We start from the raw sequence: 23,449 nt of genomic DNA, 5'->3' as shown, positions 1-23,449 counted from the left end.
TCAAGGGGGAAATCTGGGGGAGATCTGGAGGTTGGGAGCCTGCCTGGAAGAGGAGAGTCCCACGCCTGGAGCAGCCAGAGGTTGGGCTTCTAGTTTCTATAGAAGCCCTCCCACCTGCAGGTTCCGGGAAAATGCTGTGTGAGGGACAGGCGGGACACACTGCAGGTGCCAGAACACAGATTGCATAAAAGGCTGAGGGCTTGGCGGGGGGGGGGGGGGGTTGCTGGGGAAAGCAGTGTAACCAGGCCTAAGTGTGGAGTTTCTGTTAGGACACTGAGCTCAGCTGACACAGAGTCAGCCCAGAGAGGCCTCTGTGACCCAGCCCTAGCTGCTCACCATGAGGAATACTCCTGGCCCCCGACTCTGCCACCTTGTACCCTTGTTCCTGAGGCTCTTGACTGGAGGTAAGTGAAGGTCACTGTCCCTCTCCTGCTGCTCCCAATCCCCCATCCCTCCTTGGCTCTGGGAAGGGGAGAGGATTCACAAGCCTCTCCCAGCAGGTGTGGGCACAACTCCCTTGCCTGAGGACCAGCCTCAACGCTCCTGCTCTCTGGAAGGGGTGGAGATCAAAGGTGGCTCCTTCCAGCTTCTGCGGGGGGGCGAGGCCCTGGAGTACATTTGTCCGTCCGGCTTCTACCCGTACCCAGTACAGACGCGCACTTGCAGATCCACGGGGTCCTGGAGCCCCCTTAGAACCCAAGACCAAAGGATGATTGCTAAGGCCGAGTGCAGAGGTATGAGGGCAGTGAGCATGGGCAATGGCCAGGGAAGTGACAGAACAGGTGGTGGCCAAAGTCAGGGTGAGATCAGGTGGGTGGACAAACCAGGGTGAAAAGGAGTAGGAGCAGTAGGGTCCAGGGGCACAGTGGGGTGGAGGAAGGAGGGACAAGGGAGGGGAGCTCATTTCAGCAAGCACTCATCCTGTGTCAGGAAGCCTTTGCCAACCCTCAGAGGCTGGGAGGGAGGAGCTGGGGACCCCACAGGGGGAGGGTCCTTCCACACTGCTCCCGAGGACAAGGAAGGTGCTATTTCTGACAAGGCCTCCCATACCAGGAGATACCTGAAACACAGCCCTTCTCTCTGGGTGACTTCTGATGGTTCCTTTCCCCAAAGCAATTCGCTGCCCTAGACCTCAGGACTTTGAGAATGGCGAGTACCAGCCCCGGTCCCCCTACTACAATGTGAATGACGAGATCTCTTTCCATTGCTACGACGGTTACACTCTCCGTGGCTCTGCCAATCGTACCTGCCAGTCCAATGGCCGGTGGGATGGGCAGACGGCCATCTGCGATGATGGAGGTGAGGTGCTCCCTGGCCCCTGCGTGTGTAACCCTCTCCTGATGCTTTCAGCTGAGGAATGGGTACGATCACTCTGTCTTCCCTCTGGGCCTCAAGCTTAGTCTCCCATCGCCATGTCTCTTGCCTCTGCAGCGGGGTACTGTCCAAACCCAGGCATCCCAATTGGCATGAGGAAGGTGGGCAGCCAGTATCGCCTAGAAGACACTGTCACCTACCACTGCAGCCAGAGCTTCACCCTGCGTGGCTCCCAACAACGAACATGCCAGGAAGGAGGCTCTTGGAGTGGGACAGAGCCTTCCTGCCAAGGTGACCCTTGACCTGTGTCCCAGGTCACGCCTGCTCGCCCCTATCACTCCCACATCACAGCCCTATCTTCTCTGCCTCCCAAAACTTCTCTCACTTCTTCCAAACTTCCCTATGAAATGCACTTCTGTGCCCTTCGCTTCCTGCCAAGTCACCATTCCTGGTCTTCCTGGCTGCTGGTGCCTGGCCCTTCCAGACAGGTGACCTTATGGCTCTTCTCTCGCAGGCTCCTTCATGTACGACACTCCTCAGGAGGTGGCAGAAGCCTTCCTTTCTTCCCTGACACAAACTCTGGAAGGAGTTGATGCTGAGGATGGGCACAGCCCAGGTTTGAGGGCAGAGAAGGGAGGCAGGGAGGGGAATTGGAGGAGGAAGGAGGGAATGAAACAGGGCAGGCTGCAACTAGGGTCTCCTTGCTGCACCCCAGGAGAACTGCAAAAGCGCAAGATTGTCCTGGACCCTGCTGGCTCCCTGAATATCTACCTGGTGCTGGACGGCTCGGAGAGCATCGGGAAGAGCAACTTCACGGGGGCCAAGAGATGTCTCGCCAACTTGATTGAGAAGGTGAGGTCCTCCTCCCTGTGAGAGTAGGGGCTCTACATGGTCCTTCCTGCCCTCTCCCAGTCACTCTGAACCACAGGGTCCCAGAAACCCTCCAGGGTCTGTTCTGTCTTCCTTTCCATTGACTTTCTTGGTTTTCAACAAACCCTCTGTGAACCTCAGCCCTTGAGCCACACTATGACCTCTTTTGTCCCAGCTAAGTTTTCCCCAACAGGGTTTTCTACTTTCAGCATCATGGTTTCTTGTTCCTCTCACCCACAGGTGGCAAGTTATGGGGTGAAGCCAAGATACGGCTTAGTGACATATGCTACAAATGCCAATGTTTTGGTTAGAGTGTCAAACGCAAAGAGTAGCGATGCGGACTGGGTCATACAGCAGCTTGATAAAATCAGCTATGATGGTGAGCAGTCTAGGAAGGGGATTGTGAAAGGTTCACTTTGGGGAGGGGGAAAGGGCTCAGGGGGTGTTGAACCAAGAGGGTAATGAGACCATGTGGAGAGGTCAGGGAAGACAGCAGGGCCAACAGGCAGTGGGGGCCTGTCGGAAGCTAGGAAGGCCATTGTGTGGTTAAAGGGAAGTCAATGGGATGACAAGTCAAAAAAATAGAAAGACATGGACCCACAGGTACTGCTGACCCCCAAGGATGCTGTGAAGCACAACTAAGTGGATGGCCTCTTCCCTCTCCACAGACCACAAGCTGAAGGCAGGAACTAACACCAAGAGGGCCCTCATGGAGGTGTACAACATGATGAGCTGGCCAGGAGAAACACCCCCTGAAGGCTGGAACCGCACTCGCCACGTCATCATTCTCATGACTGACGGTCAGAAGGCATTCTGTCCTGCCCCAGCCTCCCAGGCCAGCAGATGGCTCTGAAGGCCACCTGGAAAACTGGGCTTCTGCCTGGGACCTGAACACTACGTACAGCTGGCTTTCCAGCTCGCCTGCAGTCCTCCAGTGTCCTCTTGTCACCGGTCTCCTCAGTCAAGCATGTCACTGTTGCCAGTCTTCATCCCTCCAGACCCTCTCCCCTCACTTGCCTCACAAGTCCCCGTCTCTTCTGCAGGCTTGCACAACATGGGTGGGGACCCAGTCCCCGTCATCGACCAGATCCGTGATTTGCTGAACATTGGCAGGAACCGCAAAAACCCAAGAGAGGACTACTTGGGTGAGCAGGCTGTCCAGGACCCCTCTGTACCTTACTTTCTCAGGGCAAAGACCCTCACTCTTAGTCTTTCTCCCTCAGATGTCTACGTGTTCGGGGTGGGGCCTCTGGTGGAAGCAGCGAACATCAATGCTTTGGCTTCCAAGAAGGACAATGAGCAACACGTGTTCAGAGTAAAGGACATGGAAAACTTGGAGGATGTTTTCTATCAAATGATTGGTAGGAAGTCCCAGAAGGCCATACAGATTTGGCAGGCAGCTCTCCCTAGGCCCCATGGGTCATTCTTCCTTTACCACTAGTGGAGACCAGGCCTTTCCCATTCCTCTTCTGTGTCACTGTTCTTATCACTATTCTACTTTCCTTTCCTAGCAACAGAGCTCTGGGCAACTTTACCTTTTGCTGTAGTCCTTCTTTCTACAAAAGCCAGGAAAGGCCCAGGCATGGCAAGCTAGCAAGAGTTGGGCCTAAAAATAGCCAGATCTCTGATGGTCCCCCCCTTCAAAACAGCCGCAACATTTGGAAATGAAGTAGTAACTTATTCTTTTTGGCCAGATGAAACCAAGTCCCTGGGGCTCTGTGGCATGGTCTGGGAGCACAGGGAGGGCACTGACTACCACAAGCAGCCTTGGCATGCCAAGATCTCCATCACTGTAAGCACAGCATCTTCCTTGTGGGGACTTGAGGCAGGGTGAAAGGGGGGCAGAATGTTCACATGACATTGAGGCTTGCAGAAGTTGAACCTTCTCCCTGAACTGTTTCGTTCCCAGCGCCCTCAGAAGGGACATGAGACCTGCATGGGGGCTGTGGTATCAGAGTACTTTGTGCTGACGGCTGCACACTGTTTCACGGTGGACGACCAGGCACATTCTATCAAAATCAGTATTGGTAAGCATCCAAGTGGCTTCTGAGCTCCAGCTACACCCTCCAGGCAGCCTCCTCATCCACTTAAGCCCACAGCCTCCACCTCTTCGAACAGTCAGGAATGCGGAAGACGATGCTAAGGATAACGTCAGGCCAGGGGTATGAGGCTGCCACAAAGTACCTGCTCTCTTCCTATGTTAGGAGGGAAGAGGCGGGACCTGGAGGTAGAAGAAGTTCTAGTTCACCCCAAGTACAACATCAATGGGAAAAATGCAGAAGGAATCCCCGAGTTTTATGACTACGATGTGGCCCTGGTGAAGCTCAAGACCAAGCTGATGTACAGCCAGACTCTGAGGTGAGAGGACCTGGCTCCCCGAGGAGACAAGGCTATGAAGGGCTGTCTGCGCTTGTGCAGCTGCCTGTTCACACTTCCTGACTTTGCTCCCTGTTAACAGGCCCATTTGCCTCCCTTGCACAGAGGGAGCCACTCGAGCCTTGCGGCTTCCTCAGTCAGCCACTTGTCAACAACACAGTAAGACATGGCCAGGGAGAGAATGGGGATGAGATGCGGAGTGTCAAGTGGGGGCATGAGAGGGAGCTGCAGATGATGCTCAGCCTACCACTAGGCTCACAGGAAGTATGCCGTCTGCTGAGTGAGAAAGGAAGCAAGGAGATGGGGAGAAGGGGGCAGCTGAAAAGACCTAGCCTCTCTCTGTGCTCAGGGCAAGAGCTGCTCCCAGCCAAAGATGTCAAAGCTTTCTTTGTGTCTGAGGAAGAGAGGAAGCTGACTCGGAGGGAAGTTTACATCAAGAATGGAGACAAGGTGAGGGGCAGATCTCAAAAAGGAGGTCCTCTACATCTCAGTGCCTTCTAAGCTGGCTGTTCATCACCCTTCTCCCTACCCTACAGAAAGCCAGCTGTGAGAGAGATGCTCAGTATGCTCCCGGCTACAGCAAAGTCAAGGACATCTCGGAGGTGGTCACCCCCAGGTTCCTCTGCACTGGAGGGTCGGATCCCTATGCTGACCCCAACACCTGCAGAGGTGAGAAGGCTCTCAGTTGTGCTGCAAAGCCCCAAGATCTGAGGGTGCTCTCCCTACAGCTTCTCCTCTTCTGCAGGTGACTCTGGCGGGCCCCTGATTATTCACAAGAGGAGTCGCTTCATTCAGGTGAGTTCTCCCCTTCCTGCTTGTGGAGAGATGCGCACAGTATGGGCCCCACAGCAGGAAAGCTCTAAGCCCATGGCTGCTGATGGGAGGAGGGCAGAGCTGCTGCAGCTCAGCATGACTCACTCAACTGACCAGCCTGGGGCCACGCATCCAGCCATGTCAATGAGAACAGGGTCTTAGTGCAACACCTTGAGGTTGGTTCTGATGCAGTCAGGAATGGGAATGCTTCCTGAGATTAGGGAGGAATTTCACCAAATGCTCCCCAAAACCCTCTTGCTTCGGCAGGTTGGTGTCATCAGCTGGGGAGTTGTGGACGTCTGCAAAGGCCAGAAACGGTACAAGCAGGTGCCTGCTCATGCTCGGGACTTTCACATCAACCTCTTCCAAGTGCTGCCATGGCTCAAGGACAAACTCAAAGACGAGGATCTGGGTTTTCTATAAGGGATTTCCTGCAGTAAAGGGGCATGGTATCCAATTAAAAAGCTGCCACAACACATGTGTTCCAGAGCCTTTTCGGGTAAGGGAGTGGGAAATGTGCACTGGCTGTGTTGTTACAGAAGAGATCAACTGTCCTGACAGCCATTTTTAAAGGCTCAACCCCAATCCCAAGTGCTGAAAAACCAGAGGCTGAGGGAGATGTGTGAGCTTCCACCTCAGTGTTTTACTGAGACCAGCAGTGGGGGCATATGAGGCACGAGGAATCCAGCTCCGTTCCCTAGAAGCTATCCACAAGGTTCTCCTTGTAGACATCATCATTGTAGACAATCTGCGTCCTCTTGTCCCGGTGGCAACCTTTAGGGCTGTTCTGGACAGCTAAAGAATGAGGAAAGGGACAGTTAAGGTGAGAAGGAGACCTTTGACCAGACCCGAGGCCCAGCGCCTGACCACCTGACTCCCAGCCTGGGCCTCTGGCAGCCTCATTTTTAGGCTGCCCTCTGGTGGCCAGGATTGGCCTGCTGCCTCTTGGCTCTCACAGGTCGGCGGCAGAGGCCCCATCTCCAGGATGAGTGTAAACTGTTGTGTCACTTGCAGATGTGATGAATGTTGTTCTTTGAAAATCCTCAAATGTCATTATTGCTAAGGCATAGGAATGATGTTAACTCACTACTTTTACTCAATACGTTTCAAATAAACATGAGACAGATTTCTTTGGCCCTTTGATGATGTATTGGATCAGATCTGGTTCCTTCTTTCCTTTATATTGTCCACAGGGCCACTCCTGCTGTGAGCCCTTCTTTCTGCTCACTCCTTTCCCAGGAAAATCTATTTTCAGGTAGAAGGGGTTATTTTCACATCAGTAGGCCCACCATGAAAACACACCTTCTCCTTCCATGGACATGACCCTCTCTTCACCCCATAAGGGATCCTCCCCACCAGTCCGGGGAGACAGAGTCTTTCCCATGCCACTTTTCCTTCTTTGCCTGTACCTCATCCTTAATGACCACACCCTTCTTCTCAAAGCTTGTGTCCTTTGACCTCAGTGGCCCAGAGCCCTCTGCTGCTGTTTCCAACCCTCAGATCCTTCTTTCCATCTCCTCTGCAGCATTCTCAAATTCAGTGCCCCATGTCAGGAGAGCTGGGGGCACGGCAGGTAAGAAGAGTATAGCCCTGCTTCCTGACACACTCCCTGAATGCTCCCCAAGCCCAGTCATTTTCTCCTCCAAAATCAGGGTCTCTGATATTGTTTTGTAGCCATCCTGTGATACAGAAACTTCCATCTTTTTTTTTTAAACCTCACACCTGACTCTCACAATCCTTAATTTCAAAACTGATCAAAGGTCACCTCAAAACAAACAAGCCATAGGAGATGCTCATCTTTCTTGCAACCTGGCTCTGTCTCCTACTTTCTTCCCCATTCCAGGTATCACCTGGGAGTACTTGTCAAACATTTCCCCTCTTCCTACCCTTATCCCTGACAGACAGCCTGACAATTCTTTTCATTTGCACAGGCTTCATACAGACTGTGGCCCCTCTAACATCCAGGGAACCTGGGGCGTGGAGCGGCAGGTTGTTACAAGAGGGTGGGAATCTCATGCTTACCAAGGGAGCCCCAAACAGACTTGCCGGTCGCGGCATCCAGCATGGGCTGCTTCCGGGCGATGTTGACCTTGAGCTGCACGGACTCCACCTGGGTCCCATTGAGCTAAGGAAGAGGGAAGGGGGCAGAGGGTAGGAGGATTATTATAGTAAGCCTAAGGGGTGATTCCAGGTGTTGCTATCCTATCAACAGACTGCATAAAGACCTGAATACAAATTATTCTGTGTGAAAAGAGATTTTTGTTGCCTAAAACGAACCAATTTCTTCCTGGCTCTAAGTATTTTAAGGAAAACAAACAAGCAAAACCCATGAGGAAGGCAGGAGGGATGGGAGGAACAGATCAGGTAAGTTCCAACCTCAGCAACGGCCTGATCTGCTGACTCCATCTTTTCATAGGTGACGAAGGCACAGCTGGGATGAGAGAAAACAGGGTCAGTAGAGGGCTTCTGGCCCACTTCCAGCCAGCGCACACGGTCGCTGGAGACAGGGCAGCTTCCTCTCCCAGGTCTCACTTATAGGATTTTCCCCAGACTGCCTGTCATGACCCACTGTCATCCTTACTTTCTGGGTGGGTCCATGGAGAGGTCAATAATGTTTCCAAAGGGAGAGAAGGCTCCGCGGAGGAGGGTGGGTGTCATGTCTTCTCCATACACATACAGAGTATTCCCCTTTCGAGGGGCTCTGCGTTCAGGGAATGAATCTGATCCTATGAGATTAGCAATCACAGTCACAAGACAGTCCATCTCACCCACTTACAAACAAACAAACAAAATCCCAAAAAACAAAACAAAAAAAATAAAAGTGGGGGCTGGCACCATGGTGTAGCTGGCTAAGTCTCCATCTGTGGTGCTTGTATCCCACATGGGTGCTGGTTTGTGTCTTGGCTGCTCCACTTCCAATCCAGCTCCCGGGTAAGTAGCAGGAGGACAGGCCAAAGCCTTGGGACCCTGACCTGGCTCTGGATTGGTTCAGCTCAGGCCACTGTGGCCATCTGAGGAGTGAACTATAAGATTGAAGAGCTCTCTGTCTCTCCTTTTCTTTGTAACTCTTTGAATAAAAATAGATCTTCAAAAAAAACCTAGGTCTTCCACCTGGGCAGCAGGGACCCAAATCCTTGAGCCATCACCACTGACTCCCAGTGTGCACACTAACAGGGAGTTGGAACTGGGAGAGGAGGTGGAGCTTGAATCCCAGCACTCCAACTTCAACTGGCATTGTAAGAGCTGTGCCAGCACCCACCCTCCCCCTGCCTTTTCACAGCACCCACCTAAACCCTGGCTGAGGCACCTCCCCCAACAGCCAAGGTCACTCACTGCGGAAAGAGCCCTCTCGCTCTCGGTCCCGCTCCCGGTCTCGATCCCTGTCCCGGTCCCGCTCCCGATCTCGGTCTCTGTCCCGGTCCCGGTCTCTGTCTTGGTCTCGGTCTCTATCTCGTTCCCGATCCCGCTCTCTGTCTCGATCTCGATCCCGATCCCGCTCTCTGTCTCGATCTCGCTCACGATCTCGGTCCCGGTTCCTCTCATGGCTGCGATCCCGGCTGCGGCTTCGGGGAGGGGAGGCTGAGGAACGGGCACCAGCACGTTCTTCACAGCCCCAGTCAAAGCTTCGAGGGGCACCATCACCAGCCCCCAGACCCTCTGCCTCTTCTCCATCCGGCCCTAGTTCCCGGAGCCGATCACTGGAAGATACAAAGCTGAGGAAATGCAGACTGTAAGGGTCAAAGAGGGCTTTGACCTCCTCACAGATCCCATGGAGGCTCAACCCTCCCTCCACTTCAGTCCTACCAAACCTCCCAATGACTCAGGCAACCAACTCCCCATCTGACAAAAGGGAGTCTGCCCTATCTCTAACTCTCACCTCTCATACAAAGACTTCCTTTGGGGGCGTCTGGATGACTGCAAAAGAGATTGAGAATGGTTAAAGACGATTCCCAGTTGCTGGCATATGGCTTAAAAATGCGGGTCTTCCTCAATCTCTGTCCCCTAGCTTCTCAAGGACAAAGAACAGGGAACCATTACCTCCTGCAGGTCATCATCAGCAGATACGCTCCTCTGAAATGGCTGGAAAGTGGGGACAGGCCCCTTCTCAGGGTCCTGGAGAAGTGGAAGAGATCTATCTCAGTATGTGGGAACAGGAGGCTGCCCAACCTGGGAACAGACACACTCCTTTTCCTCACTGTCACTCTGGCTTCTTCTGACATTATTTCTAAAACCCCTTTAAAAATAAGTAAGTGACTGGGCCCAGCACGGTAGCCTGGTGGCTGAAGTTCTTGCCTTGAAAGCGCCAGGATCCCATATGGACGGCAGTTCTAATCCCAGCTGCCCCACTTCCCATCTGGCTCCCTGCTTGTGGCCTGAGAAAGCAGTTGAGAATAGCCCACAGCCTTGGGCCCCTACACCCGTGTGAGACCCGGAAGAAGCTCTGGGCTCTTGGCTTTGGATTGGCTCAGCTCTAGCCATTGTGGCTGCTTGGGAGTGAATCAATGGATGGAAGATCTTCCTCTCTGTCTCTCCTCTCTGAATGTCTGACTTTGCAATAAAAATAAACAATCTTAAAAAAAAATAAGTGAGCTATAGGGTCAGTGTGGTGACACCACATTCCATATAAATGAGCACTGCTTCATGTCTTGCTGTTCCATTTCTGATTCAGCTCTCTGCCCGTGGCCTAGGAAAGTAGAGAGGGGCTGGCTCCAAGTAATTGGGACCCTGCACTCGTGTGGGAAACCTGGAAGAAGCTCCTGGTTCCTGGCTTCGGATTGGCTTAGCTCTGGCTGTTGCAGCCATTTAGGGAGTAAACCAAGGAATGGAAGACCTTCTCTCTGTGTCTGTCCTTTCCTTTCTGTAAAATCTGCCTTTCAGATAAAAACAACAACAACAACAACAAAACCAACTCTTGAGCCTGATGGCATTTTTAGGCTGTTCAACCCCTTAGAATAACACATTCAAAAGTGCTCATTCAAGGTACATCGGCACCACAAGATGTGCAAGACAGAACTTTGAAGCCACCTAGTTTCTTTTCATTTCACAAATAAGAAACTGAGCTATGTACTATGTTTCTCTGGGAACCACCTCCCTTCAACCAGGAGGGATGCCCTCCTGGCCAGGGGTGCCCTTCGCCACCCTTTGCTGGGCTCACCTTCAACTTCCCCTCTAAGGTTCGAGAACGTTTGAATCCTGAGTTCTTGGTCTCAGCCTTGATGGCACTGATGGCTCCTGACTTCACCAGCTGCTTTGCCTGCTCAGTGGCCGTGGCCGTGTCCACCACAGGCTGCTCCGACAGTGCTGGAGTTGTAAGGGAAAGAACAGTTAAGGCCAGACTGTGACTGAAGTCAGTTCCACATGGCCCACTCCCAGCCCCTCCTGCTTCCCATCACTCACAGCGTTTGACACCGCCTTGGCTGGCTGTGCTGCTGCTACTTTGCTTCTTCAGAGCGAGCAATGCCTTTTTCTGGGAACAAGGGTGAGAAGAGCAGGGTCAGTGAGGAACATCCCCTTTCCAAGTCCTCTCCTGGGCTATCCTTCCAGGGATACTTCTCTTGGATAAAACAAAGCCAACGGCACCACAGGAATGGTGTGGTGAGCCAGAACTGCCTCTTTTATTATCTGGTTCTCTGGATCATCTATGTCAGTTAAGACTTAAACTAAGCAAAGCCTAGTCTCCAGAGACACTCCAGGTGCGCAGAGCTCTGAAGATAAACCTGTGCTTTACTTGAGGCCTTCATCCATCTGTCCCCTTTATATATTTAATGAGGCCAGATCATGACTTTATGAGAACACACAAATTAAAACACAATTTCTACTCTCCTTACAGTTTTGAGAAACAAAATGACTAGGCTGATTTGCCAAGAATGATCGTAAGAGTTGCAGAATACTTACACATGAAATTAAGATTTTTCTGACGCCTAATGGTTATTAAAATGAGCCCCGGGTAGAATTTGCACCAGAGAGAGAAAAAGAAAAAGAGGAGAGAGAGGAGAGGTATTTTAGATGAAGAAAACAAGGTGGCAAAGATGCAGAGATAAGAAGGCTGTGGGGATGTATGTTTTGGGACTAGCACTCTGTTCTATTGGATTAGACATGGAATGCCAAGCTGACATGTTCAGGCTTTGATCCATACACAACATGGACCCAGCTACAATTTTGGGAAAGAGAGGGAATGGCTTTGTGCTTCCAATGGGTTATTTTAACATGAATGAGAAAACCTGCCCCACAAAAAGCCTGAAAAAAATGTGAGGCCACTGCAACTGCCCACGTTCATGCCAGTAAAACCCTGCTATGGGGAAATCTTAGACAAGAATAAGAGGAGAAAGCACTTCCAAAGAATTAAGCGGGTAAGGACTTGACTACACAAATAGTAGAGAAGTCAGAGATGAGATGTGGAGGCCAAAAGCACGGGAGAACTGAGTCCAGGCAGTTCTCTGGAAGAGGGAGAAAAAGTACTGGGTTACAACAGACCACGGCTCCCCATCATGGGCACCTGAATCCCGAAGGCATCTGCGGGACAGGACAACTCCCCTGTGGGGCTGTGCCCAGGGCGGGTGAGCCCACCTCTTGCAGCCAGGCTGCCAGGGGCTGTGTCTCCCCGTAGGAGCCAGGGCATCCTTCCCCCACCCCTTCACACTCACCCCCATGTTTTCAGAGAGCAGCCTCCGTGAAGAGTGGGGCCACACACTCCCTCACCTTTTTCTTGAGTTTGTTGAATTTCTTCTGCAGGGCCTCTTCCTCCTCGCTCAGTCCGGGGGGTATCACCAACATGGTGGCTCCTGGTTCAGGGGCAGGGCCCAACACGTCTTTCTCCACTGTCACCACCCAGGGACCACAAGCTGCCCACACGGGTACCCAAGTCCACCCGGCTAGGCTCGCCTATGCTCCTGCCTCGGGCCGTTCCCTACCCTCTGTTTAAACCAGCCTAGCCTGCCTTCCCAGCTCCTGCTAGTCGGGGGTCAATCAGCATTCCTGCCTGCCTCCCTCCAGAAATCACAGACACCGGGGCCGTGGGGTCCTCAGGTGGCCCAGGGAGGAAAAAGAAAACATCCCCTGGCTCGCCGAGACAGTGGTACCCGACCCCCCTGCCCCAGCTGGGATGAGTATGGCCAGCCGCGGGATCTGAACGGCAGATGCGGCGGCGGGACTCACGCAGCGCTCCTGGAGCCACAAAAAGGGGAAGAAGAGAGCAGCGCTCGGAGAAAAAAGGGAGAAAGCTGAGCAGACCTTACCTGAGGGGGCGGCAACCGGAGCCCCACGGTCTCGGGCGGCGCCCGCGCTGGCCGCTAACAAGCGGGCTCAGAGCGATGACGCAGCCAGGGGCGGAGAACGCTGTAACCAAGGCGGCCCAAGGCACTGGCACTTCCGCCCGGCCTTCTACTGGTCCAGTTTGGACCCCCCTCTCTTCTACGCTCCCGGCGGGTGTGTATGTGTCTGTGTGCCGGAAATGTTGTCAACTTCCGCCCGTTCCGGGGCGGGACTTACTTCGCGGCTAATCCACTACACTTCCGGGCTGCCGGGCCGCTGAGGTGGCTCCAGGATGATGGAGACAGAGCGTCTAGGTGAGGGGCAGGAGGTGGAATGGAGTAGTGGACGGGAAATAGCCTCTGACTTCTGACTTCTCCCTTTTCCCCCGTAGTGCTGCCTCCCTTAGATCCCCTGGACCTGCCCCTTCGGGCCGTGGAACTGGGATGCACTGGGCATTGGGAGCTGCTGAACGTGCCTGGAGCTCCAGAGAGCACCGTGAGTGACTGTTGGCGCTAACCTTTGACCCGCATGGAGTGTAAACCCTCTCTTTTTTCTATACTGGCCCCTGTCATCCAGCCCTACTCACGGCTGGACAGTCCCCAGTCCAGAGGACCTGCGATGGGGCAGAGATGAGGGCAGGGAGACTGGGATACCCTGGCTCCTTCGAGTGTGTCTTTTCTCCTGGGGACAGCTCTCTGTTGTCTGCAAGTGCCCTGGCTTGTGTCGGTGGCTCCTCGTCCTTAGAACCCCTTTTGCTTCATGAGTCTGCAATTTCAGCGTGCTTCACCATCCACAGAGCACCTTGTGATTCAGGAAGGCAGAATCTGTATCATTAACTGTTGCTCCAGCGAATGTAGTAGCAGCTGTTTTCTTTGGCAACCTTTGGGAAATATTGTATCAGCCTGATTTACAGAGAGAGAAGATAAGAGAAAGATCTTCCATTCATTGGTTCACTTCCCAAATGGCCACAAAGGCCGGAACTAGGCCAATCCAAAGCAAGGAGGCAGGAGCTTCTTCTGATCTCCTACATGGGTGCAGGCCATGGACTTGAGCCATCATGCTGCTTTTTCAGGCCACAACAGGAAGCTGGATTAGAAGTAGAGTGGCTGGGGCACAAACCGGCACCCATATGGGATGCTGGTACTTGTAGGAAGATTAGCCGGTTGAGCCATCATGCTAGCCCCTTCAGCCTGTTTCAGGAACAGCCAGAAACAGCTGCTATTTCCGATGGAAACATCACCTCTCTTGTCTGCGCTCTAGCTCCTTTCCTTACTGAATGCCTCTTCTCTCTCCTGTTTCCCAGCTCCCCCATGGCCTCCCTCCCTGTGCCCCAGATCTGCAGCAGGAGGCGGAGCAGTTGTTTCTGTCCTCCCCATCCTGGCTGCCTCTGCACGGTGTGGAACACTCAGCCCGGTGAGAGTCTGCGGGGGCCTGGACTTGGGAGATGGGTCCCTGAAGGAATCTGGGACAGGGGAGGAAGAAGACCCTCCCCATGTCACTTTGTTCCCCTCCAGAAAATGGCAGAGGAAGACAGATCCTTGGTCTCTCCTGACTGCTCTGGGAGCCTCTGTCCCGTCTGACCTACAGGCACAAAGACATCCAACCACAGGGCAGATCCTGGACTACAAGGAGGTAAGAGGTTGGGGGCTACAAGAAGGTGAGTTGAGAGAAGGGGAGAAGCCAACTCAGCCTCCCCAGGGTTCTAACTTCTACTCCTCAGGTCCTGCTGGAAAATACAAATCTGTCAGCCACCACATCCTTGTCTCTTCGCCGGCCTCCGGGGCCCGTCTCCCAGTCCCTATGGGGAAATCCAACGCAGTACCCCTTCTGGCCAGGTAACTCTTATGCCGGTCGACAGTGGGAGAGGCTGCCCATCCTGTATTACTCTTATTCCGTGGATGCTTATCTGCCTCTTCCCTCCCCAGGTGGGATGGATGAGCCCACCATAACAGATCTGAGCACCCGAGAGGAGGCTGAGGAGGACATAGACTTTGAGAAAGGTGAGGTTGGTTTCCAGGTCCAAGCCTGAAAGAGGAGGTGTATTACTGGGTTGCTGGTGGCATTTCCACGAGCCAGTGAGGAAGAGGCTAGGCTTCTTATCCATATGGCCCTCTATTGGGAAATTATCATAACTGACACATCCATGTGTTATAACTGCACATATGCAGTTGTCATAATTACAACATCCATGCTGTGAGTTCTAAACTTTGGATATATGCACTGTACAATAACCTGTGTGCCTGATTCTGTCTCTTGTCCCCTAGACCTTCTTACTGTTCCGCCTGGCTTCAAGAAAGGCATAGATTTTGCTCCCAAAGGTGAGTTTCAGTTTTGCGGCGGGAGCCTAGCGGAAATGCTGTGCTTCTGTAGAGCAGAGAGACATGACACAGTCCCCCTTCTGCCTTCCTCCTCAGATCACCCAGCTCCAGCTGCCGGGTTGCTCAGCCTCAGCCGTCTGCTGGAGCCTCTCGATTTGGGTGTGGGTGATGAAGATGAGAGTGAGACGGTCGGGCAGCCAGGGGGTCCCCCAGGGGACGCCGGGTCAGCCTCTTCCTGCAGTGCTCCCCTGGCCCGAGCAAGCAGCTTGGAGGACCTGGTGATGAAGGTGGGTCATTCTGGGAGGCAGAGGCTGGAGGGGAAGTTGGCTAAACTGAGTTTCAGGAAGAACAGAAACCTCTTCTAGAAGGGGAGGTCACTGACTGCTCTCTAGCCGTGTCTTTATCACCCATATCTTGTCTTTTCCAGGAAGCATCCAAAGCCGTATCCCTACCAGTACCCCCCAAACCTCCACCTCAGGAACAGTGGGCCATTCCCGTGGATGTCACCTCCCCCGTTGGTGATTTCTACCGTCTCATCCCTCAACCTGCCTTCCAGGTATGGGCACCCTGTACTCATGTGCTCCTCTGATGTGTTGGCAGCCCTGCCTCCCAACCCACCCTGTCTCCTCTTTCCACCAGAGGCCAGGGACCTTCCTGGCCAGTCTCAGTCCTCAGCCCCAGCCTCGCCTCACTCTGGCCTCCCCCCCTGCTTTCCCACTTGCCTCTCCTCAGCCTCTTCCTGTGTCTGTCTCCCACAGTGGGCTTTTGAGCCAGATGTGTTTCAGAAACAGGCCATCCTGCACTTGGAACAGCACAACTCCGTCTTTGTTGCAGCTCACACCTCTGCTGGGAAGACAGTGGTGGCTGAATACGCCATTGCACTGGCCCAGAAACACATGACGCGGTGCGAGTCCTTTCCCCCAGCTACCCTCTCCCGGCCAGCCCTGTTTCCTGCATCTTTTCAAAGTCTCATCTTTTCCCCACACCTCTGCCCATCTTATCTTAGAATAAGAGGTTCAGGGGAGACTGAGATGAGGGCCCACAGAAAAATGAGATGGTGTAGAAGCAAGACAGGCCAGAAAAATGGCATGGGTTAGCTAAGAAAGGGGTCAGGGAACAGAGTTTCTCTGGGGTTGTGTTGCAAAGGAGGATCTGAGGGAGCCTTGGGTGAAGAAGGAGGGAAGCCAAGTCTAGGGTGTGCATCTAGGGGTGGCTCATTGTGGGAGACGAGGGTCCATGTAGAGGGAATGGCTGACTTCACATCCCCTCCCCAGCACCATCTACACCTCGCCCATCAAGGCTCTGAGCAACCAGAAGTTCCGGGACTTCCGAAACACATTCGGTGATGTGGGGCTGCTTACTGGGGACGTGCAGCTGCACCCGGAGGCCTCCTGCCTCATCATGACAACAGAGATTCTTCGGTGAGAGAGGGGTGCTCGGCGTGGGAGGGAATGATGGAGAGGTCTGGAGAGTGTGCCTCAAGAGGCTATGGGGACTCAGCCCTCGGCCTTTCTCCGCAGCTCCATGCTGTACAGTGGCTCAGACGTCATCCGGGACCTGGAGTGGGTCATCTTTGATGAGGTCCACTACATCAATGATGCCGAGGTAAGGGGCTTGGTTGAGCAGCTGCCCGCTTGTGTACACTTCCTGCCTTTGCCTCCCCACGTGGAGCCCGTGCCACCTCCCTAGGGGCAGAGGGAAGCCCCCTCGACACTCATGGTAACCCCACTTGCCCTGTCTGTGCCCAGCGTGGGGTCGTGTGGGAGGAGGTGCTCATCATGCTCCCTGACCATGTCTCCATCATCCTTCTGAGTGCCACTGTCCCCAACGCCCTCGAGTTTGCCGACTGGATTGGGTGAGCTGTGTGTCTCAGGGTGCTTGGGCAAGGGGGACTTTTATCATCCTTGGTGGAGCAGTGGGGACAAAGACTCCCACAGCCAGGGGAGTGACCAGGTTTTGGGGGAGAGGGAGGAGAAAGTTGGGGTGGCTACAGGATCCCAGTTAGGGATCTCTTTGCATGCTGAAAGTGGGGCAGGGACAGCTTACTGAGTGAAGTCAGAGGGAGCAGGGAAGGTGGTGAGGATGTGGGTTCTCATCTGTGCTCACCCTGACCCTCGGCCTGCTCCTTCAGGCGACTGAAGCGTCGCCAGATCTATGTGATCAGCACCGTTGCCCGGCCTGTGCCTCTGGAGCACTACCTCTTCACAGGAAATAGCCCAAAGACACAGGGTGAGCTTTTCCTGCTGCTGGACTCACGAGGAGCCTTCCACACACAGGGGTAAGCCCAGAACCGGGGCGTGGTGGGGCTGGGCCCTTGGCCAGGTGTGATGGCCACCCTTCCCACGCCTCAGGTACTATGCCGCTGTGGAGGCCAAGAAGGAGAGGATGAGCAAACACGCCCAGACCTTCGGGGCCAAGCAGCCCACACACCAGGGGGGCCCTGCGCAGGTGAGTCCTGGGAGGGCTTTATATCTGCCAAGCCCTGATTCTCCCCAGCCTCTGTCCCCTCGTCCCCAGGAGTTTGGCCCTGAGCTTTGAGGGTTTATCTGTCTTGCTACTTTGTCCCAACCCTCCACTTCAGTTCCCACTAGTTCAGGTAGTCAAGCTCCACCCTTCTCTCCTCCCCAGGACCGTGGAGTGTATCTGTCCCTCCTGGCCTCCCTCCGCGCCCGCGCCCAGCTGCCCGTGGTGGTGTTCACCTTCTCCCGGGGCCGTTGTGATGAGCAGGCCTCAGGCCTCACCTCTCTTGATCTCACCACAAGTTCAGAGAAGAGTGAGATTCATCTCTTCCTGCAGCGCTGCCTTGCTCGTCTTCGTGGCTCTGACCGGCAGCTGCCCCAGGTGTGTGTGTGAGTGTGTGCGCGCGTGCTTGTGCACATGTACCAGGAGACCTGTGGGACTAAGGTGTTCTGAGACCCCCGCCGTGGCGCTGCCCCCTCTCAGGTCCTGCACATGTCCGAGCTCCTGCACCGCGGCCTGGGTGTGCACCACAGCGGGATCCTGCCCATCCTCAAGGAGATTGTGGAGATGCTCTTCAGCCGCGGCCTGGTCAAGGTGAGCGAAGGCAGACATCTAGAAGGATTGATGCCAGGGTTAAGAACTTGGGTTCTCAATTCAGACTGCCCCCTGGGTTGCTGTATGACCTCAGGCTAAGTACTTAAGCTCCCTGAACTCTAGGCTCCCCATCTTAAAACAGGGAATTTGTGCTTTTTTTTTTTATAAGAGTTATTTTTATTTTATTACAAAGTCATATATACAGAGAGAGGAGGAGAGACAGAGAGGAAGATCTTCTGTCTGATGATTCACTCCCCAAGTGAGCCGCAACGGGCCGGTACGCGCCGATGCGAAGCCGGGAACCAGGAACCTCTTCCGGGTCTCCCACGTGGGTGCAGGGTCCCAATGCATTGGGCCGTCCTCGACTGCTTTCCCCCAGGCCACAATCAGGGAGCTGGATGGGAAGTGGAGCTGCCGGGATTAGAACCAGCACCCAGATAGGATCCCGGCGTGTTCAAGGCGAGGACTTTAGCCGTTAAGCCACGCCGCCGGGCCCGTGCGGGCTAAATAAATAAATAAGCCACAAAATAAATAAATCTTAAAAAAACAAAAGCACGGGCCCGGCGGCGTGGCTTAACGGCTAAAGTCCTCGCCTTGAACACGCCGGGATCCTATCTGGGTGCTGGTTCTAATCCCGGCAGCTCCACTTCCCATCCAGCTCCCTGATTGTGGCCTGGGGGAAAGCAGTCGAGGACGGCCCAATGCATTGGGACCCTGCACCCACGTGGGAGACCCGGAAGAGGTTCCTGGTTCCCGGCTTCGCATCGGCGCGTACCGGCCCGTTGCGGCTCACTTGGGGAGTGAATCATCAGACAGAAGATCTTCCTCTCTGTCTCTCCTCCTCTCTCTGTATATCTGGCTGTAATAAAATGAATAAATCTTTAAAAAAAAAAGATTTATTTATTTTTCCCAGCGCGATAGTGTAATGGTTAAGGTCCTCGCCTTGAACACGCCTGGATCCCATATGAGCACCGGTTCTAATCCCGGCAGCTCCACTTCCCATCCAGCTCCTTGCTTGTGGCCTGGGAAAGCAGAAAGAGGATGGCCCAAAGCCTTGGGACCCTGCACCTGCATGGGAGACCCGGAAAGAAGTTCCTGGCTCCTGGCTTCAGATCGGCGCAGCACCAGCCGTTGTGCTCACCTGGGGAGTGAATCATTGGACGGAAGATCTTCCTCTCTGTCTCCTCCCCTCTGTACATCTGCCTTTCCAATAAAATAAATAAATCTTTAAAAAAATTTATTTATTTTTATTGGAAAGTCAGCAGACTGGCACTCTCATTCTTATCTCTCTTTGTCTCCCTGCCTCTCAGATAATTTTTAAAAATGAAGTGCAAATTGCAATACTAATGAAACATGGCTTTACAGCGATTAGACTGATGAAATATAGAAAGCTGGTCAATGGCAAGAGTTCCCAGAGACGTAAAGGGACTGTAGGATTCTCAGAATCCACGTACAAGGATGATAAGTTTGGAGTTACCTCTTGCGCTGTTCATTTGGGAAAATGAGAACAACATATGAGGGTAAAGGAGAAAAAATATTGGTAGCTTTGTGAAGAAAATGATAGTATCTACCCCGTAGACTTGCCAAGAGAATTCTTTGTTTTCTTTTCTTTTCTTTTTTTTTTTTTTACATTTCGCTTACTTCTTTGAAAAACAGTTTTAAAGAGGAAGATACACACACACAGATCTTCCATCTGCTGGTTCACTCCCCAGATAGCTACAAAAGCCAGCGCTGGGCCAGACCTAAGCCAAGAACGTGGCATTCCATACGGGTCTCCCACCTGGATGGCCCGGGCCCTAGCACTTGGGCCATGTTCTGCTGCTTTCCCAGGGTCATCAGCATGGAGCTGTATGAAAAGTGGGGCAGCCAGGAATCCAACCAGGACTTCTATGGGATGCTGGCATCACAGGCTGCAGTTTAACCCACTGAGCCACAGTGCTGGTCTCTGTGCTTACCTGGAGAATGAAATGAGATGCTGCAGATAACAGCCTAGGACCACCTGATGCCTGTTTAGATTGTCTTCAAAGCAAAGAGGGCCCGACCAGGCCTAGGGTGAGTGTGGCCCTTTGCTGATGTCTCTTCCCCTCTGGCCCAGGTTCTCTTTGCCACTGAGACCTTTGCCATGGGCGTCAACATGCCAGCCCGGACAGTGGTGTTTGACTCCATGCGCAAACATGATGGCTCCACCTTCCGGGACCTGCTCCCCGGGGAGTACGTGCAGATGGCTGGCCGTGCGGGCCGGAGGGGCCTGGACCCGACTGGCACCGTCATCCTGCTCTGCAAGGGCCGGGTGCCTGAGATGGCAGACCTGCACCGCATGATGATGGTGAGTGGGACCTGCTGGATCCTCTCTCTCCCTGCCCTCTCCTTTGCTCCTCACTGCTGACTGTTTTTTCCCTGAGAGAAGCCCAGGTATGAATGGGCAGATCCAAGGCTGAGATTGGGTCCTGTCTCTTCTGGGTCTCTTCCCACTCTGAATATGGAGTTAGCTGGGGCCTTTGAGTTCCCTTTGTATTCCCTTGTGTTATAGAGGCAGTGAGCACGGCATTTGTCTAAGGCCCCATGACAGCAGAGCCAGCCACTGACTGGGGTGTGTGTCGTCCCACCCCAGTCTCAGGCTTTTCTGACACATCTCTAGGGGAAGCCTTCCCAGCTGCAGTCTCAGTTCCGTCTCACGTACACCATGATCCTCAACCTGCTGCGGGTGGATGCCCTCAGGGTGGAGGACATGATGAAGAGGAGCTTCTCAGAATTTCCATCGCGCAAGGACAGCAAGGTGAGGAGGACAAGTCCACCAACTTAGCGGGCAGGTCAGGTCAAGCCAGAATGGAAAGTGGTAGGCAACCAGAGGCCAGCAGTGTTTAGGTGAGGGCCTGGAGGCTTGTCTCACAGTCTCCCTTGGCTTCTGCCCAGGCCCATGAACAGACTCTAGCTGAACTGAGCAAACGGCTGGGGGCCTTGGAGGAGCCTGACGTGACTGGCCAGCTGGCAGACCTGCCCGAATATTACAGCTGGGGGGAGGAACTGACAGAGATCCGGAACATGATCCAGGTAAGGAGTATGTGTGCAAGTGCTGGGGGAACATGGGAAAGGAAGAAAGAATGGGTCGGCTGGGTTCTCCTGAATTTAGTCCCAGTGTCCCTCCTTGCAATGCTTCCTCTGTTTCCCCCACAGCGGCGCATCATGGAGTCCGTGAGTGGGCTGAAATCTCTCTCGGTGGGACGGGTGGTGGTTGTGAAGAACCAGGAGCATCACAGTGCCCTGGGTGTGATCCTGCAGGTGAGAACTGTGGAATCTGGACCTGGAAGGGCGGGCGGGAACAAGCCCCACTTGGGGGCAGGTCACAGCACCACGGTCCTCTCGTTTCCCTTTCGCATCCCCCCCAACACTTCCCTGGATCTCCTCGAATCTTCTCTGCCTGCCTGGCTGGGTCGCCCCTCAGCCCATGGGCTCTGCGATTGCTCCCCAATCTTTGCTGTTTTGTGCTGCTGCTCACCTCCCCGGTTCTGGCTTCCCCAGGTCTCCTCCAACTCCAGCAGCAGAGTATTCACAACCTTGGTCCTGTGTGATAAGCCCACATCACAGGAGCCACAGGACAAAGGGCCAGCCTCTCCAGATGTGCCATACCCCGATGACCTCGTGGGATTTAAGCTATTTCTACCTGAAGGTGTGAGTGAGGCATATGTCTGGCTTCCTGGCGGCTGTGTAAGCAGAATACCCGTGTTCATGGCAAGTGCTGACCTACTTTTCCCATTGTTCACAGGGCCCTGTGACCACACTGTGGCCAAGCTCCACCCAGGAGATATGGCTGCCATCACCACCAAGGTGCTCCGGGTGAATGGGGAGAAGATCTTGGAAGACTTCAGCAGGAGGCAGCAACCAAAATTCAAGTCAGATGCTGGGCAGAGTGGGGGAGGGGGCATAGATGCTGGGCAGGGTGTTTCATATTGGCAAGGGGGCATAAAGAGAGGTGACTCTCCTAGTCTGAATAAGGAGAGGTACTGAGGGGCCTCTCCCCAGCCAGAGGGTGGAGGGCTGCTATGGGAAACACTTGACTCTCATCCCAGATCTCAAGGCCCGCTCCATCTCTAGGAAGGATCCTCCCCTCGCAGCTGTGACCACTGCTGTCCAGGAGCTGCTGCGTCTGGCTCAGGCCTACCCAGCAGGGCCCCCAACCCTGGACCCTGTAAACGACCTGCAGCTCAAGGATGTCTCAGTGGTAGAGGGGGGGCTACGGGCACGGAAGCTGGAGGAGCTGATCCGGGGGGCTCAGTGTGTGCACAGCCCCCGTTTTGCTGCCCAGGTAGGGTGTCAGCTGCCATGCTGGGAAGGGGCTTTTCCTCTTGTCCCCTCCCCCGACCTCAGCCCTGTCCTCAGCACGCTGCTGAGGGGCCCCTGGTGTGGCTCTCCACAGTACCTGAAGCTGCACGAGCGCACACAGATCCAGAAGGAGATGGAGCGGCTGCGCTTCCTGTTGTCTGACCAGTCGCTGCTGCTGCTCCCTGAGTACCACCAGCGCGTTGAGGTGGGAGAGGCAGGGCCGGGACCAGGGCCCAGGTGGGGGGAAGACAGCAGGCCCCCGACACCCATGCCTTTTCTGACAGGTGTTGCGCACCCTGGGTTATGTGGATGAGGTGGGCACTGTGAAGCTGGCAGGCCGGGTGGCCTGTGCCATGAGTAGCCACGAGCTGCTGCTCACCGAGCTCATGTTCGACAATGCCCTGAGTGCCCTGCGGCCAGAGGAGATTGCGGCGCTTCTCTCTGGCCTTGTCTGCCAGAGCCCCGGGGACCCTGGGGACCAGCTCCCTAATACTCTGAAGCAGGTAGGGGATACTATCGCCTCTGCATTCCCCAGGTGACTCCCTCCAATCCCATGAGTTCTTTGGAGTAGGGGTTTTTGATCTTGGTGTCCCCAGCTCTGGAGCAGGGAAGCAGGCCTTACCCTTTCTTCCTCCATGCAGGGTATGGAACGTGTCCAGTCTGTGGCCAAGCGGATTGGTGAGGTCCAGGTGGCCTGTGGCCTAAACCAGACAGTGGAAGAATTTGTGGGGGAGTTGAATTTTGGACTGGTTGAGGTTGTGTACGAGTGGGCCCGGGGCATGGTGAGTACCTTGGCTGTGGGGTTTTGCAAGTGGCTGAATGGGGCAAGACTGCCCAGGCCTAGCACACTGAGTCTTCATCTTGTTCTCCCCACAGCCCTTCTCTGAGTTGGCAGGACTCTCTGGGACCCCCGAGGGCCTGGTGGTCCGCTGCATCCAGCGCCTGGCTGAAATGTGTCGTTCCCTGCGTGGGGCAGCCCGCCTGGTAGGGGAGCCCGTGCTAGGTGCTAAGATGGAGACAGCAGCCACGCTGCTTCGGCGGGACATCGTCTTCGCAGCCAGCCTCTACACCCAGTGAATGACCCCTTATAAAGGTAGAATAAAAACAGCAAACCACACGAGGTGTGTGTGAAG

At 54.3% G+C, this 23,449-nt stretch overlaps 3 protein-coding genes across 3 annotated transcripts; 2 read left to right on the top strand and 1 right to left on the bottom strand.

The window, feature by feature from the left end:
• The first annotated feature begins 228 nt into the window (after positions 1 to 228).
• Positions 229 to 5,811, top strand: CFB (complement factor B). The gene is made up of 18 exons (XM_004598764.4): positions 229 to 404; positions 501 to 734; positions 1,114 to 1,299; positions 1,432 to 1,605; positions 1,829 to 1,930; positions 2,030 to 2,166; positions 2,425 to 2,563; positions 2,853 to 2,984; positions 3,228 to 3,329; positions 3,408 to 3,545; positions 3,879 to 3,976; positions 4,094 to 4,211; positions 4,389 to 4,542; positions 4,643 to 4,719; positions 4,910 to 5,010; positions 5,097 to 5,229; positions 5,306 to 5,355; positions 5,641 to 5,811. Exons 1-18 carry the CDS (start codon positions 338 to 340, stop codon positions 5,794 to 5,796), a joined length of 2,298 nt encoding a protein of 765 aa, XP_004598821.1. The 5' UTR covers positions 229 to 337; the 3' UTR covers positions 5,797 to 5,811.
• Positions 5,812 to 5,996: 185 nt separating this feature from the next.
• Positions 5,997 to 12,756, bottom strand: NELFE (negative elongation factor complex member E). Its single transcript, XM_004598763.3, has 11 exons — positions 12,609 to 12,756; positions 12,073 to 12,155; positions 10,771 to 10,840; positions 10,529 to 10,674; positions 9,412 to 9,486; positions 9,251 to 9,288; positions 8,707 to 9,086; positions 7,955 to 8,099; positions 7,750 to 7,804; positions 7,396 to 7,498; positions 5,997 to 6,168 (listed from the first exon to the last, which is right to left on the bottom strand). The coding sequence occupies exons 2-11, from the start codon at positions 12,145 to 12,147 to the stop codon at positions 6,071 to 6,073; spliced, it is 1,185 nt and encodes a 394-aa protein (XP_004598820.2). The 5' UTR covers positions 12,148 to 12,155; positions 12,609 to 12,756; the 3' UTR covers positions 5,997 to 6,070.
• Positions 12,757 to 12,802: 46 nt separating this feature from the next.
• On the top strand, positions 12,803 to 23,433 carry SKIC2 (SKI2 subunit of superkiller complex). Its single transcript, XM_004598686.3, has 28 exons — positions 12,803 to 12,938; positions 13,016 to 13,119; positions 13,928 to 14,037; positions 14,139 to 14,256; positions 14,345 to 14,459; positions 14,550 to 14,624; positions 14,889 to 14,942; positions 15,039 to 15,229; positions 15,370 to 15,498; positions 15,701 to 15,846; positions 16,217 to 16,363; positions 16,463 to 16,547; positions 16,691 to 16,797; positions 17,074 to 17,220; positions 17,294 to 17,390; positions 17,571 to 17,783; positions 17,886 to 17,996; positions 20,092 to 20,322; positions 20,635 to 20,772; positions 20,910 to 21,047; positions 21,171 to 21,275; positions 21,516 to 21,663; positions 21,760 to 21,886; positions 22,089 to 22,299; positions 22,411 to 22,521; positions 22,601 to 22,819; positions 22,958 to 23,098; positions 23,193 to 23,433. The coding sequence occupies exons 1-28, from the start codon at positions 12,917 to 12,919 to the stop codon at positions 23,391 to 23,393; spliced, it is 3,741 nt and encodes a 1,246-aa protein (XP_004598743.2). The 5' UTR covers positions 12,803 to 12,916; the 3' UTR covers positions 23,394 to 23,433.
• The last annotated feature ends 16 nt before the right edge of the window (positions 23,434 to 23,449 follow it).

The sequence above is a fragment of the Ochotona princeps genome, chromosome 1 (assembly GCF_030435755.1).
Source record: "Ochotona princeps isolate mOchPri1 chromosome 1, mOchPri1.hap1, whole genome shotgun sequence".
Classification (NCBI taxonomy): Eukaryota; Metazoa; Chordata; class Mammalia; order Lagomorpha; family Ochotonidae; genus Ochotona; species Ochotona princeps.
The sequence above is the reverse complement of the archived record's forward strand: the minus strand, read 5'-3'. Positions and strand labels throughout refer to the sequence as shown.